The sequence below is a fragment of the Triplophysa rosa genome, linkage group LG3, assembly GCF_024868665.1.
Source record: "Triplophysa rosa linkage group LG3, Trosa_1v2, whole genome shotgun sequence".
Lineage (NCBI taxonomy): Eukaryota > Metazoa > Chordata > Actinopteri > Cypriniformes > Nemacheilidae > Triplophysa > Triplophysa rosa.
In genome coordinates, this window is record NC_079892.1 from 6,822,485 (window position 1) to 6,839,573 (window position 17,089).

Genomic DNA, 17,089 nt, shown 5'->3' on the forward strand with positions numbered 1-17,089 from the left:
TGCTTAACTTCAGCTGTAGATGTTTAAAGGTTATGACAGCGGTCCCCAGAGTGACTGTATCCCCACTGTATTTATGACACAAACAGGAAGTGCACGGAGCGAGACAGCCGAGTGGGAGAGGGCGTAATGGGGAATGACGTAGCTGTAACTGAAAGGTTGCCGCCCCATTAAGAGCGAGCCATAAATGTTCACCAGACCCGAAAGGAATATTTTTGCAGAGGGGTTAAAATGATAAACAGGGCTCTACGTTAACTTTTTTTGCACATGGCACCAGTGCTACAGAGGTTTAAAGTTTTGTAGCACAGGCCAAACAGTTGTAGCACAAGTGTACGTCTGTTATCATCTTTAAAAAAACACAAGTGCAGGTGATCACATACTGTAAATGGACCTGAAAAAGAACAATAACGTTGTATAAATGGATAAATTAGGGCCATATATCTTATTTTTTTCCTTTATAATTTTTCTGACTTCTTTATTTTCTATGATTTACTATACAGCAGTAGTAAACACATTTGTCCATAAAATACTGTATACTTTAGTATTTACTACAGTAAACTGCAGTAAAATTCTTGTGTATTGTAGTATATTTGAACCTTACTATAGTAAATATTAAAGCATACTATAGTGTTTACTACAGTTGATAAATTGACCAAGTTCATTATTTTTTCATCTGGTTCAAATTAAGTGGACTTATACTCAAACGGTGAAATGCTCGTAAAATAAACTTAGAACAACTCTGTGGATGAAGTTCATGTGTTCATGTCCTCGTATAGATACAGACAAATCCTCGAGTGTCACGCTTGTGACATGCTAAAGTGTGCAACTCATCCACTCATAGAGACGCAGAACAAACAGAGGACATATTTAAATAGTAGAATTCCGCATTCGCGATTCCTTCCATGTAAACCCACATCACGCAGATCATAGGGCTCTAGATAAATGGACTCGATGCAGCCGGAAAACAAGTTTTAATTGCAAAAACGAAAATAAATAGTGGTGCGCCATTGGTTAACCTCACACACGAACAAGCACAAAGACAAACGCACTTTACACAAACAAGCGGCTCTGTCTTATGCACCTGCCAAACTGTATCGCACGCTTGCTACACTATTAAATTTATTCCTAGCACGGACCTATTTTTTCGTAGCATGTACGGCATACATGTCAGCCCTGATAAATATGTTGGATAGTTCAACCAAAATTGAATCTTGAGAAAGAAAAAGACTCTTTCTTATGCAGAACACAAAAGAAGATATTTCGAAGAATGTTGGTAACCAAACAACATTGGCCCCCATTGACTTCCATTGTATGAGCAAAACAAGTGACATTTCTCAAAATATCTACTTTTATGTTCCACTGAAGAGAGAGTCAAATACAGGTTTTGAATGACTTGAGGGTAAATAAATGATGACTGAATTTTTTATTTTTTGGGGGTGAAATTTCCCTTTAAACTAAAGAAATGGTGTACAAAGTCTCTGTTCTATTCAGTATCTCAAACGTCAGCTGTGTTTGTTCATGAAGAAGAGAACTGGACAGCAGGGTGGCTTGTAAACATACACAAACATATAGGAATGGATAAATGTCCTCCCCAGGAACCGGGGTCTTCTGTCTGATGATTTACAGTTTTGAGTAAAAACAGATGGGGCAGTGCTGAAAGGCAGCCCTCTCTCTCTTCCTCTCTCTCTCTCTCGTGCAGAAGAAGACACTCGCTTGTTTCGGTTCAGACTTGCATTTGGACCTAAACTTAATTAGAGCCACTTTCTCACCAAAGGGAAAAATCAAAAGGCTGCGATAGAGAGCCAAAGGCAGAATGGGAGGGGACGTGTTTGTGAGAAACTGCGAAGAGAGAGGAACTTCAGCATGTGACGAAAGAGTTTCAGCTGGGAGATATAAAGGGACAGTGTTTGGTAGCGCGTAACGGGAGTATAACCTCGTGGACATTGTTTTCCATCTGACACACACGCGCGCACGCACACACACACAGCTTCTGTGGAGCTGGTCGGGCAGCAGACGTGGGGGGCTCGGGGCAGACGTCTGGCTTTAGAAACGAGGTTTGTGCAGTTGTCTAAGTATGTTAGGAGGTCCTGTTGTTAACGGCTTTGTGAAACAGGCGTAGTGTGACACTGAAACCCAGAGTTAAAATCCACAGTCTCTCCCTCACTATAACGGGTAGAGATGGGCCTTCAGCATGGAAGAAGAAATTGACTTTTATAAGCATTTCACTTGGCTTAAAAAGGTGAGTTACTGTTTCTTTAAGATGTTTTCGTACTGATAGTGCTTTTCTTTAATGATCTCCCTGATCTTTTTTATTGTGGTGTTCACATAATGCATCTCGAATGCAAAGGTTGTGGGTTCGATACCTTGCTAAATGTGTAACTTGAATAAGAGCGTTTTCACATTCAGATGTTCAGTATGTTTTCAGTATACGATATTTTCGGGTATGAGTGCTTTGTTAGTGACGATTAAATTAAAATATGAACATTTTGGGGTTGGATTTTTGTCAAGCTGTTTGTTATTGTCGTCATTTGTTTTTTTATTGTACCAAAAAATCAGGCTTTGTGTTGGTGTTGGATGTGCGGCGGGGCTGATTTGCAATAGTACAAAAGCGCTTTTTATCCTGTCCTTTCCAGCTTTAATCATTCTGAGCTCATGCCCTTGACTACAAACAAAAAAGCTTTCACCGACACAACACTCCATACTCAAAGTAGTAAACCAAGCAGTTCAATTCAATTTAAAAGCACATGCTCTCAGATCACCAACGTGCACACCTGTTGTTGAAGGCAGGAGGCGTTGGAAAGCCAGCGTGCGCTTGCCACGCCTGATGTGCTTTACAAGGTATTGTGGGATTGCGGTAAGCCGAATGTGGAGCGTGCGTGTGTATAACGTTTCGTGAGAGGACACTGTCACTCAAACAGGCACCCCTGCTGTTAAATGTAACCAAGCATTACTTTCCAAAGAAAGAGAAATTACAGTCATTATGCCTGATGTGGAATAACAAGAAAACAGGTCAGATCTGAGATAGAGTGCATTTTGGGAGGGTCTGTAGTGTAAAACTCAATACTGTCATACATTCTTCGACAGTGGAGTAATAATAATGATCTCTGTAGATTCTTCAGATCTCCTCTAAAGCCATTTCTGGCCTTTACAGCACCAAGCGGGACATGGAAAGAGGGGAATTCCAAGATTTGTGGGTTGTGTTGCTTTCAAACACATCTCTCTGGTGGGGATGATAAATTGAGTTGGTGCTCTTGTGCATCATGAATCTCTGAACTTGATTCTCTGAAGGTTAAGGTCACAGATGTTGTCTGTAGGTGATCATTTGTTTTAATGGCCGAGAGGTTTAAAGGAACAGTTCACCCAAAAACGAAAATTCTGTCTTCGTTTACTCACCTTCGAGTTGTTCCAAATCTGTATACATTTCTGTGTTCTGATGCACAGAGAAAGATATTTGGAACAGTTCTTGGCCACCATTGACTACCATAGTAGGAAAAATTTCTTTATGAATTTCTTTTTTCTGTTGAACACAAAAGATATTTTGAAGAAGGTGGGAAAGCAAACATTTCTTTGGCACTTTTGACTACCATTTTCATTTTTCATACTATGGTAGTCAATGGTGGCCAAGGGTGAGTAAATGATAACAGAATTTTTATTTTTAGGCAAACTGTCCCTTTCAATCTTATTTTTTGGTGCTCTCAGCTGAAATCAGTTTCTGATAGTGATTGAAAGCTGTACATAGTTTCAGAATTCACGTCCATGGACACGACTTTTAAAGAGAGATGGCAGAAGCTAGCTCTATTAGCGTAACGTTGACTGGCGACACGGTCGCACATGCTGTGATGATATGGGCAGTTTTCCTGTCAAGGCTAGACAGATTTATGTATTTAGTTTTCTAAATTCATAACGGTTTGTTTACCTAGCTAGCCAGCTTTCTTAGCAGTTAAGTTTCAGTTTACCTCAACGTGAGGTACATCTTTCACTCTCAGTGTGGCTAAACAGTTTCTTATTTCAGTTTCTTATTTCTTTTTTTTCCGTTGCAATTGTGACTTTATGCAAATGCCTTCGTTAATTTGTAATGAGCTCCTTTATTGGCTTAGCATTGAAGTTATGTCAAAGCCGTCTGGTTAGAACTCTTTATTCGCTGCCAAAGTGTCATTTAACACCTTTACAACAGCACACAAATGTGTGTGGACAACCGCTGTACGTCTCTTTGTTGAAGTTTATTCAGTCGTTGGCGGCATGCCATTCATTCAGAGAAGTGGACAAGCAGGTTAGCACCTCCTCCTGTCCGCCTCTCTGTTGACTTTCAGTTTCTGTGTGCGTGTGGCTCAAGTTTTGCTCTCCGAGTACTCAATGTCTCCTCAGAATTTCTCCTTTTGTATGTCATATATCTAGAATATGTAAGGGCGCGTAAATATTAAGAATCCTCCGTGTTTTTTGCTGACCTATTTCTTTAAGACAATAGAAATCAATTGACTCTCCCCGCCATAATAAAAACAAGTGCGCGTGTGTCTCCACAGGTAAACCATCAGTCCTCCAGCAACAATGAGAGCTATCAGGAGAGGTTGACGAGACTAGAAGGGGACAAAGAGTCTTTGGTTCTGCAGGTAAGTTTTTTTTAACTCCAGTCCTCATTCGACACAATAGTCACAATGTCAACACAATGAGCAGAAGACTAACCAACATGCTTGTAAACCACACGGGGTCAAAAAGGGGAAGGAAAGAGACACGTGACACCCCTTTTCTCCAGCCCGGGGTGACACGGCTGCCCTTTCTAATTCACAATGATCACAGTTATGGGACAATCATAGTGGAATGGTTGATGTTGCTTAACACGTAGAAGTGGTTTAGCTATGTGTTAAGTGTAAACAAGCAAGCTTTTTTGTGCTAAAGAGTATTTTGAATCTGACACTTTGTTTTAACTGTTAATAAATTTTGGGAGTTTTTTGCTGACAACTTGGAAGGTGTCGGAATGTTTTTGCAATGCAAATGCCACAGTTCTCAGCATTTTAATACAGTTGGTGCATTTTATTTTTGTACCACTAGGGGCACCAAATACACTTTTATAAGCCCCAAATTTAGCTAATTTTATTTTTTACAAAATAATAATGAGAGTGGTCTATCTGCATAAATTTAGCTGCCGTGATGTTTGGGTGGTTGCTTAAGTGTTCTGAGTGTTTTTTAGTATGTTGTTATATGGTTGCTAAAGCGTTCTTTGTGGTTACCGGCAAGTTTCAATGCGTTTGACTAGTTTTGCACCATTGCTTAGGACAGTAGTAGACATCATGTCTAAGCCCTCAAACAAATTATCTCTATACAATAAACTTGGATATGTGAGAGTATTATGGCATCAAAAATACTCTAAGAATCTACAATGCTTGTCTTTACAACCAGTTCCAAAAGTTGACATTCAACTTTGCGCTCTGATTGGCTGTCTACGCCGATGAAAATGATTGGCTCCTTTGAGGTGTTCCACTTCTGCTTTTACCTGTCCTGCTGGTTGGCAGTGCTTCAGTTGGGATTAAACAAAGACTATTTTCAAAACATTTGAGGCTTAGACTCCGGTGTCAATATGGAAGCGCGTCTTGTCTGAAGAATGGCGATTTTTAACCCAGCCGTCCAGAATTTAATGTGCATTCCTCTGCTGTGTTTGCACGCTGAAGGTGGACGTGTGTTGCAACCGTCATTAGCATACCTGTAGGAGGAACGTGAAAAGGACTCGTGGGGGGAGTGAACGAAACAGGTTTCAGGTTTATGTGAATGAACGTTTGTCTGCTGTCTTTAGGTGAGCGTCCTTACTGACCAGGTTGAAGCTCAAGGAGAAAAGATCAGGGATCTGGAAAGCTCCTTGGAGGAACACCACCATAAACTCATTTCTACTGAGGAAATGCTCCAGCAGGTAGGATACTTTGGACTTTGACAGTGTGACCGCTTTCAACACAATGTTCAACACCTGAAACTCGAGCAACTCGTGGTTTCCCGGCAATTGCGCAAGTTGTAATTGTGTAGTTTTGACTTATACCCTCTTAGCCATGGTGCATGTTTTCAATCTACGTGATTTATGATGTGGGTTAGCTGTGTCATAGTCCTGGCGTAGACCAACCTAAGATCTGTTTATTTGTTTGTTTGTTGGTGTAAATATAATAGCTGTAAATGTGATAAATGTGTGTTTTTGTTATATTGTTAGCTGTAGAAGTAAATGAGGTGAACTGTGACCACACTTGAGACTTTATATATTTAGCCTGAGTTCACTGGCAGCTGTTCCTTTAATTTGCATTGAGGAACTGTTTGGATTTATTTATGAGATTTTGTAACTGCTACGTTCCTTTAGCAGTGCCAAGAGAAACCGCAGACGTTGTCACTTCTTTGTGGGTTTCCATAATGTCCTGTTGAAAACAAATTCATAAACGTAGAATGACCGAATTTTTCCTTCTAGAGTGGGGACTATGTTTAACCAAAGGATAAATGATTAACAATTTGAACGGGTTTCTTTTAGGGCTGTCAAACTTAATCACATCCAGAATAAAAGTTTGTGTTTACGTTATATGTGTCTGTGTATTGTGCATATTCATTTTGTATTTACAAACACTTACACATACATGTATACATTTAGGAAATAATTACATGTATTTATTTAAATGAACCATAATTGAAATGATATATAAATGTTTATTAATTTTATATTTTTCTTAAATTTATGCATCTATGTGTGTTTTTATAAATACAAAATTAATATGCACAATTCACAGACATATATTATGTAAACACAAACTTTTATTCTGGATGCAATTTATTGCGATTCATCGTTTCACAGCCCTAGTTTCTTTACAAATCAGACATTCTTTTAAAGGATTTTGTCCAGAGTTTAATAAATTTGTTACAGCTGTTATTTAGTAGTTATTTATTGCATTGTAAATTAAATAAAACAATGCCATTGTAATAATTTGAGAATAATTAAAAAAATATATATAATTTTAAAATATACATATAAATATTATTATAATTGCGGCCTTGAATGTTGTTTATATTTTTTATTTTTATATAAATATTATTATAATTGCGGCCTTGAATGTTGTTTATATTTTTTATTTTTAAATAATATATTTTTATTAATTATTTCATAACTATACATTAAGTATGAACTACCAGTATTTCTATTGCCATTTCATACCAATTAGTGTCAAATTTGTGAGAATTTCACACTATTAAAAGCAGCTTTGACTCGAAAGATGTTTAGGATTCTTAGCAGTCTACTGTGCCAACAATCATATCAGTATGAAATGCAAGATATGGAGAGATAGTGAGACCGAAGAAGCCCTCATGTTTGTCCTGCTTGATGGGGCAAGTAAAGTCAGAGCTTAGACACTGCGGTTTTGTTAACTACAACAGGATTTTGCTGTGGACTGGCATGATGTTAGTAGAGAATGATTGTCACTCACATTTGTTGAGATTCGCAGAACCAAACTGTTTCGACGGAACTGTTGCGTCCAGTGCATTAACCATGTCTGCGAATTTGTCTGTACACATTTTTGAGATTAAGCAAATGATATACAATGCATTAGAAAATTGAAGGTCTATGTTGTAGGAGCTTTCGGATTTTTATTTTTTTATTGACATTGGGCGTTGTTTATTCAGGAACTAAAAAGGGGAAGTGCTGAGGAAGAGGAAGAAGGAGATCTGTGTTTAAAATTTCACTGTGTAAAATAGGACAATAAAGCAATTTAGAAATTGAATTGTCAAATTACAATTACAATGTGAGCTTCGGGTTACTTTCCACGCTGATCCATCACTAAAGTTACTTTCCTTCCATATTTTTTTCTATCTACTTACAAAAGAGTATTATGGTATTAATGGCATCATGTTTTCTTTGTCTGTTATGATTATGCTGTGGTATTATAATAGGGTTGCACGGTGTACCGGTGCTACGGTAGCATTGCGATGCTAAAGCTTCAAAATACCCACGATGGCATGGCGCTCTATTTTTTTCTGTCATAGTACCTTAAGTAGGCTAATGTTGCATATACGCATTAACGTTCATTTGAACACTTACATCTGTCTTTTTGCGGTGTTTCTCTTCTAAATTAATCCGTGTTTTGAACGACTCGGGCGAGATAATAATTCAGTGAGTCATTCATTTGTTCTTGAATACATTTTTACGAATTGGCTGAATGATTCACTGACTCCGTAAAAACTGCCGCCACCTACTGGCCGTTTTAGTTTCACATTCAAAGTAAGCCTAACAGCGTGTCTACACTGGACAAAGCGGTACGATGCAACTATCCCATTAGAACAAGCCGTGTGTCATGTCGCGTCCCGGTGTAGACACGGTGTAACATTTCCCTTTATAAACATTGCAATATAAATTAAATTTGTCGCACATTTGAATTAGTTCCTACATGAAAATGTTCTAGTGTACTTTAGTATTTATCACAGTAAACTTTACTAAAATTCGTAGTGTTTTTGAGTCTTACCATAGTAAATATTAAAGTATACTACAGTATTTGCAATATTTTGTAGAATTAACTATTGTAATTGGACGAATTGTAGCAGTGGACACAATAATAAATTTTACTAAAGTAAATACAAAATGTTTCAATTTAGATCCGTGTATTAAGGAAAGTTGGTTTATTTTGTAGATTTCAATAATGAACATGGCACAGTATCGTGATACTTAACCTGGTATAGTATCGTAAGATATGTTTATGGTATATTAACGATATCATTCAGAACGAAGGTAAACTATAAAGTACATCAAAGTGCTATAATATTACCACCTGATACCATTACTGTACCATACTATCACCGCAGTAATCTTTTGTACGTGTAATAATGTTTATACAACAATCTATGACCTTGGAATTTTATACACTGGTTAACAAAGACTCTCATAGCCTTGCTGAAATTAGCCCTCAGTATCAGGAATGTTGAGAAACGGAGTTTCCCTCTTCTGGCCCTTTGCCTCACACACATTCTTATGCACACACTCTCCGAAGAGGCAGAGGAAGTAAAAATAGAGCTCATCGCGCGAGTATATTTAGCGGCGCTTAGCATTTGGCTAAACGTTACTGTGAGAGTTGCCCAGTGGAGCAACGAGAAGTCGTCTGCACTGCGTGACTTTGTCTGCAGTACTTCTGTGTACCTTTGTGTGTTTGTGTATAACCATGTGTTTCTTAACGTGTGTTTTAGGAGCTCCTCAGTCGAACTTCTCTGGAGACGCAGAAACTAGAACTGATGGATGAAGTTTCCTGTCTGAAACTCAAGCTGGTCGGTATGGAGGACACACACAACCACATCGATGAAGAGGACAGACATCATAAGGCTGAGGTATAGTATCAGACTCACAGCTCACAGAGGGCGCTGGGTGCATTTATAACAGAATCTTACAAGAACAATATAACCTATTTTAGTTTTCAGTGATGATTCTGTGAAGTGGCTATAGGCGACTTTGCCGGCTTATTTGCACTTTTTTTTAGGGTCTGTCTAGCATCATCTGACAGCTGGTTTTTTCTTTTATGCATATAATAATACTGCTTAATATTTGCATGTTGATGACCAGTTTAGATCAGTAGGCCTGCAAACCATTTTGGAGTCAAATTTGAGATGCTCACAGCTTAAGAATAACAGAATTTTTACTATGAATTAAATTTGTAGACTGAAGAGTTACAATAGTTTTGTTTTCAGTTTTACTGTAGTTTATTAATACTTTGAACTAGCTTTTATTTTTAAATTTAAGTTTTTGTGTTTTATAATTTGTTTTATAATGTTTTTTTCAAACAATTTGTGTATTTTTAAGCAATTTGTTATGTTCTTGTTCTGTCACTTTATTTTTGTAAATTTTTATATTGCTTTATAAATAATTGTATTTCAGTTTTAGTTTACTAATTTATTTTAATTCATTAATTTATATTGGTTATTTATTTAATTGTAGTGTGTAGTACTTATTTCAGTTTTTTTCTGTGGCAACATTTCAAATTTTTGTTAAAAAAGGCCAATATTTGATTTGATTTTAATCAACAGAAATGTTTTACTCGTTTTAGTAAACTATACTAGTTTGGTTTTACTTGTCTTTAGGTTAGGTTTTGTTGTCCACATGTTGGCTTTATTTTATTGGAAACCACACGCAGAGAAGCAGGCATGGTCATCCAAATTGTAATATATTAATATCATATTTTAATATAAAAGAACACACAGAAGATATGATTTGGTTTATTAGAATAATATTATATTAGTACATTATAAAGAATGTCTTTTTAAAGTACAAGATCAGTAAACATCTGTTATTTTATCTCATTTTTAGATTTGACTAATGGAAACTGTTCTTGGGAATTCATGGCAGTGTTGTTGTGATGTTTATATGTAGATCCTGTAGATGTATCGCTTCTTAACACCTAATTACTTATCAGCCTCCCAGGGGGCCTTTTAGGACAGAGACCAAAGTGAACTTTAGATAAACACCATAAAACTTTAAACATGCATCTGTCCTAAGCTTTATTCTTGAAAGGAATTTAGGGTTTGGCGTCACAAGCTGAAAATGGGAAGGTCCCGTTCTTTTAGCCTTTTCCCAAACTGGAAAACCTACAAATATCAGAGTTTGTGATTGTACCAGAAAGGGTCATGGAAAAACATCATCTAAATCTATTGGTCTTCTCCATATACCGCTCATACTTCCTGTGGCAACAGAAAATACGTCAAAACAGTTGAATTCATGGTGTGTTTTAAGAGCAATTGTGCTATCTGAGGCGAACTGGACTATCACACGGACTCAGCCCTTCCACACGCTGACAGCGTGTTTAAACAAACATGATTTACAGATGTGTGCGTCCACACAGGCAATTATGCATACGCACTCCCACGTAAGCTCCCAGTGTCAAAAAGGCAATGCTGTGATAAGGGAAGATGTTAATCTGTTGGGACACAATAGCATGCGGAGGGGGAGAATGAGAGACAGTGATGGACCGTTTGATGAACGTGAAATGACAAATGGCAGAAGTGCTGAACACAGTCGATGAACGTTCAGCTCCACACAACACGAAAGCAGTTTTTAATACAAATGAGAAATGGGTGTCATCAAAGTGCGTTTAAGGAAGTCGTGCCACTCGGCGACCATATTTGCAACGTATCTGGGCAGCTATTTCCGTCATAGCAAGTCCTATCTACTTGAATGGGGGAAGGTAGATTTTTCTAAAATCGCTGGCAAAAATCCCAATTAAACAGCATATTTCGGATTAATAATTAAACATGACATGAACTGTATAATAACGTTGGTTTGCTAAGCACTCATGATGTTTGATGTCACCTCATCTACTGCGTCTGCGCACAGGCTGGCAAGCACCTTACGAGAGCCCCGCCCCATCGAATCTATCTTTATTGTCTTACAGTCTTTATTGACTGACGATTGGCTTGTTTTACTCGAAGGCGGGACTTACTGGAAGGCGGGACTTCGCTAGAGCGGCCATATTGAGCGTTGCATTCCTCACCATTCATTGAAACTGCAGTGGTGCATCTTGTTAATATTAATTATGTGTATTAACAGGGTGTGTACATTTTTCATTGGTATTTGTGTTATAGTGATGTGCAAAACTGCATAAATATACGTATAAGAAAAACAACAGTATATAAACTAGTTAATGTCACTAATCGACAAATTGTTTGTAAGTCGACTAGTCGTTCATTGTGACTCTTTAATCATAACTTTTTGCAATTCATAAAAATTAGTGTGAGCAAATAAGCAAATGTTACTAAACGCAAAAGTGTATTTTTTCAATGACTGGTTAACATTTCTGGACATTTTTGAACGTTTGCTATTGACAAAACATTTATTTTATTTTATTTTATTTGTAGTTTAGAATATCGACGCACTCTTTTAGCAAATTTTTGTCTTGCGACACTTGTACGTTGCATGTAGTGACATCACACCATACGCTCTCAGTGCCATGGTAACGGAGCCGTCCTTCCTTGCATTCATCAACAAACACCAGCCACAAAGGTGACAGCTGCACGGCTCCATTCAAAATGACGGAATGGCAAAAATTCACTTTGAACATACCACAGGCGTGAACACTTTCCCCACAGACACCCCACTCAGCTAAATATAAACACACAACATGTGCGTTATTAACAGCGTCAATAGAGATCATACGAGACTTCCTCTGGCATACGGTGTTAGCATTTCAGTTTGGCTAAGATTAGCTTCACTAATCGGTTACTTGTGATTAACAAATTAAACATTAACATGCCCATTGTTCTTCATCGCTTTTGAGAGAAACTTTTATTGCTACAGGATTGCTCTTTTATAGCTTGGGAGACTTTGAGCACAGTTTGAGATGCTGGTGTAATATCTTCCGAAGAGACTATTGAGGTTTTAGAAACAATGGATTTTTTTATTCCTATTGGTTAAAATATAGTTACACTTAAATTATTTTCATACTCGGGTCACACTATGGAAATACTACAACTATTACTACTGTATCTTCAAAACTTCGTAAGACACTTTGTTAATTATTATGTTACCAAATCTGATTTTTATTTTTATTTTTTTGGCTTGTTTTTCTGCTCTCTCAGAGTGTTGTAAACCTAATAAGTGAACTGCAGGAGCAGATGTGTAAATTCCAGGAGGAAATCAGCACTCGCATTCAGAAACAGCAGGCCCTCGAGAGCCAGGGGGACGCAGCGGCACGCGAGGCTCATGACCAGAGCCCCGATGTGGGCCTCGGTGCCTCGGACGCAGAGGAATGTGGCTGTCGCTGCAGAGGCGGAGGAGAGAATGTAGGCAGATCTGTCTTACGTGTTGGACTTACTTCAAGACCCCCCTACTCGTTTTTAACCATTTCCCTGTGGGTGACCCGACAGGAATTACTAACTCCACTGTGGAAATCTCACGGCCGCTGGTGTTTGTAGTATTGTTTTTGACACAATGTCCTAACTTGTTTTGGGTGTGGTTCTGCATGATGGAGGTCACTAACGCTAGCGGTTGCCGAGTAGTGCTGGAGACCTTCCAGAGGGTTATGGGCTTAGTGGTGGTAGATGTTCTTACCGTATAATTCTGTCTCTTTGTGAGGAGCCAGTACGGTTTTACAGGAAACTCTGGAGCTTTTGCGTGTTTTAACTGCACGGTGTGTGGGAACTGAATTGATGCTTCTATGGTGAACATAAAGATGGTAATGGTTAATGCGGTAGACTTAATGTTTGGTGTTAAAGCTACTGTTTTGCCAGTTTGGAGGTGGTGTGTAATTGTTTTTTTTTGTGTGTAATTGTGTATTTGTCAGGCTTTGCTGCAGGAGCTCCACCTTCTAAAGACCAAAGTTGATGAACTTGAAGGAGAGAAATCGCAATATGAGAGGAAACTCAAAGCCACAAAGGTAATATATATTTGGGCATCTCAAACAGATTAAAAACTTTTGTTTGTTCTGAAACTAATGATTAGGAAAAATATGTGGTCAAACTTTTATTTCCTACTACATTATTTCCTTTTTTAGCATGTACTAACAGTCTTTTTGCTACATTGGCTTTAAAGGCATAGTTCACCCAAAAAGGACAATTTTGACATTATTTACTTACACCTTTATGATGTTCCAAACCTAAATGACTTTCTTCCATGTAACGTAATGATACAAAATGTCTGAGACCGACAGCCTGTTTACCTGAAAATGAAACTTCGTGTCGATAAATTCACATTTCATTGGTTCCTTTGTGTCTCATGACGAAACGCACATATAAAAACTTATCAAGAGACACGAAAACGAAAGAGATTTAGAAAAAACTGAATGTGCCACCATATTTGAACATATCGCTTGGATCAGTTTGTATACATTTCAATTTTGCTAAATAAGCTCAAAATATTAATAGTTTTCTCTCACAAATGTATTTATTGAGATATTTATTCATCTACTGGATTATTTTTATGATAGATGTGAGGTTTTTTGGAGCTTCAACATGTCGGGTCTAATTCAATTAAATATAAAATTAGATCAAATTAATATAATATTTAAGAATATGATTGAATTTAAATTAAATTACATTAATATTTAATAATATAATTGAAATATGTAAATATAATTCAATATACATATTAATATAATAAAATATAATATGAATTAAACATAAAATATTATTTACAGTAATATATATAAATAATATACTATATTATATTGATTATATATTATATTATAAACATAATTCATTCTTGTTTTTGTTTGTTTTCAACTGAATAAAAGAAGTCAGACATCTGACGATATTGGGATACGCATAAATTATAAGAGGATTTTCGTATTTGGGTGAACTGTCCCTTTAAGACCAAATGCGAACTCATGTCAATAGAGTTTCTTGCTTTTATGCTCTACCTCTTCTATGTATTAACTGGACGTCCGTCTTGCTGTACTCTCACAGCGTAATAAATGTCCCTCTGGGTTTCTCTTCCTCCAGCTCTCTATCACCTATTCCCTCCATGTATGTTACCAGTCGCTCATGACCAAGCTTTCTACACTGAAGCTCACGGTCGAGCACACTCAGGTAGAACGACAGCACTGGGAGGAGTGTTGTCGGACGGCTCAGGTGCTTAACCTCGCTCCCCCTTAACTGTCTCTTGTTGTCCTTCCCATGTGGTTTGACATAAGGAGAGGGCATTGATGGCTCTGTCCCAAATGTCATCTAAGCATCTTTTCAGTCCTTTTTGTATCTGTACAGTCATTTGCTTTGGATGATTTGCATCATTTGGGACAGGGCGAATACTTTAATGTCTGTTCTTCCCTATCCAAGCCCCAGCGTTCTGCTTCCTTCTTGTTCTTCAGCCTTTCCTCCTGAATTATGTTTTTTGTGTTTTCCTGCTTCACGATCCACAAAGTGTATGTTCTTTGATGCTAACCTGCTGAGACGGCTCACGATTGCTCTCCAGCGTTTTCACAAATAGAGCAAATGATCGAGGTCCACGTGGTCTATTGGAAATCTGTAAAACTATGATTTGTGTCGGGCAGTGATGGATGGGCCATTGAAGATGTAATAAATGTATAGAAAAGAATTGAAAAGAGTTTTAACCTTGACAGTGTTTGCTTAAAGGTGTCCAGAGTAAAATTATAACGGGCAATTTAGTCCACGCACAGTAACTGTCCTTCTTTTGTTTCTGTGGTAAACCGTTCGTGCCTGTCACATTTGTGTTGTCGTTGTCGTATTCTCCCGTTCTCCCAAAAGGATTCATGCGATATCCTTTTTCAAGTCTGCCTTGAAGATGTGACACTGTGATCTCATGCAAAACGTGCTTCTTATCATCCCCTTTTGACATCTTGTTCAAAGTATTTCCAGTGCGTTCTCGAGGGTGCTAATCTTAACGAAGCATTTCCGTTTCGCAGGCCGAGATGGGCAAACTCCAGCAGCTGCTCGCCGCCAAAGATGCCGAAATCCAGCGTTTGCAGAATCAACTCCTGTCCAGGGGAACCATCAGCAGTGACATCACAGAGATAGGTACGTCTGGCAGATTAAAAACCTGACGGTTCCTGAAGTGTTCCAACGGGCCACTGAGGCATTAAACGCAGAATCCTTTTGCATAACATGAATAAATGCTGCATGGGAGTTTTGAAAAACGTTTTGGGATTACTAACATGTGGCTCTTTTCGGTAATCGCGGTGGCCCCTGCTCGACGCCGCTTCCTGTTGTAGAGGAAGTGTATTTGAGAAAACTGAGAGACAAATGTAAGCCCACGTTTCAACGTCTCAGACCTTCTCATGCTGTTCCCAGCTTGATTTGACTGTCCCTCGGGCTCCTCCCTGTCAATCTGCTTAATTTCCACTGGCATGCTGTCAACCCTGTCGCACCCATCCTGTCAGTGGCTACCTGTCTGTGTGTGTTTGTGTTTGTGTGTGTTTGTGTGTGTGTGTGTTTGTGTGTGTGGGGGGGGGGTTGTGTTAAGTGGCTGCTTGTCGTCGCACCCTGCGGGTACATTCAAAGTTTTCCCATGGATTTGTGAGTTAATCATTCTGTAACCTATTAATACAAACACCGGGGTAGGTTAGAGCAACTTGAATGAATAATCTCACAGATTTATTTCAATTTAAAGGGACAGTTCACCCAAAAATAAAAATTCTGTCATCATTTACTCACCCTCGATTTGTTACAAATCTGTATGAATGTCTTTGTTCTGATGAACACAAAGAGAGATATTTGGAAGAATGCTTGTAACCAAACAGTTCTCGGCCACCATTGACTACCATAGTAGGAAAAATGACAATGGTAGTCAAAAGTGCCCCAGGACTTCTTCAAAATATCTTCTTTTGTGTTCAACAGAACAAAGAAATTTATACAGCAATTTTTCCTGCTATGGTAGTCAATGGTGGCCAAGAACCGTCTGGTTACAAGCATTTTTCCAAATATCTTTCAACTCCTGAGCTACTTTGGACCTAGCATGTTTTTTTCAAAGGGCTGGTTTACCCCAACGTCTTCCATCTGTGTGTAGTCACAGTACATTGAAGCACAGCAAACAAACTGAATTTCGGTCTGCATGTTACAGATCAAGAATTACAGAGGCTGAGATCAGGAATGGAGACGTTGGTAGCTACCAATAATGAAAAGGTAACACAGGATCTTCATAGCATTTTTAACTATACTTTGGTATACATTTTAGTTAGCTACAGTTGCGCTAATGGTGGGTTAATGGACTGACCTCTGTTTTGTCTTGCAGGATCGCCATATAGAGGAACTCATTGCCATGTTAGGCCAGTACAGAAAAATGAAAGATGGCTTAACACTTACTCAAGGTACAGTATGTTAAAATGTTCCCATGTGCATCACAAAATCAGAACATATTGACAGCATTCAGATTGCTTTTATGAAATGACGTTTTGTTTTTCTGCAGTGGCTAACGGTCCGTTGCTGAGCGGCAGTAGTGAAGAAGACCTCAGTGGCGGTCGACAAATCAGAGCCCTGACTCATAAAGCATACTCGGATATTATCAGATCAGAACTGCAGGTACGAGAGTTTTTGAAGACAACATGAAGTCATATTCTTATTTTTTGTAGATTTGAATGATATCTTGATCATTTCTTTATCGCCAATATTGTGATAACCGCCAAGTAAAAAATCTGATGTCATGACAGCCCTAACACTA

The 17,089-nt window shown here is 38.2% G+C and overlaps 1 protein-coding gene across 2 annotated transcripts in view; it reads left to right on the top strand.

Annotated features, from left to right (window-relative positions):
* Positions 1–17,089, top strand: part of ppfibp2b (PPFIA binding protein 2b) — a 38,334-nt gene that overhangs the window by 12,986 nt on the left and 8,259 nt on the right. The window contains exons 4-13 of one of the 2 annotated variants that reach the window (XM_057329296.1): positions 4,518–4,604; positions 5,783–5,896; positions 9,184–9,321; positions 12,559–12,762; positions 13,263–13,355; positions 15,339–15,450; positions 15,645–15,677; positions 16,493–16,554; positions 16,664–16,739; positions 16,838–16,950. In XM_057329296.1, the coding sequence (XP_057185279.1) occupies positions 4,518–4,604; positions 5,783–5,896; positions 9,184–9,321; positions 12,559–12,762; positions 13,263–13,355; positions 15,339–15,450; positions 15,645–15,677; positions 16,493–16,554; positions 16,664–16,739; positions 16,838–16,950 (1,032 nt within the window). The remainder of the gene's footprint in view (positions 1–4,517; positions 4,605–5,782; positions 5,897–9,183; positions 9,322–12,558; positions 12,763–13,262; positions 13,356–15,338; positions 15,451–15,644; positions 15,678–16,492; positions 16,555–16,663; positions 16,740–16,837; positions 16,951–17,089) is intronic. The other variant, XM_057329294.1, reaches the window with a different exon arrangement.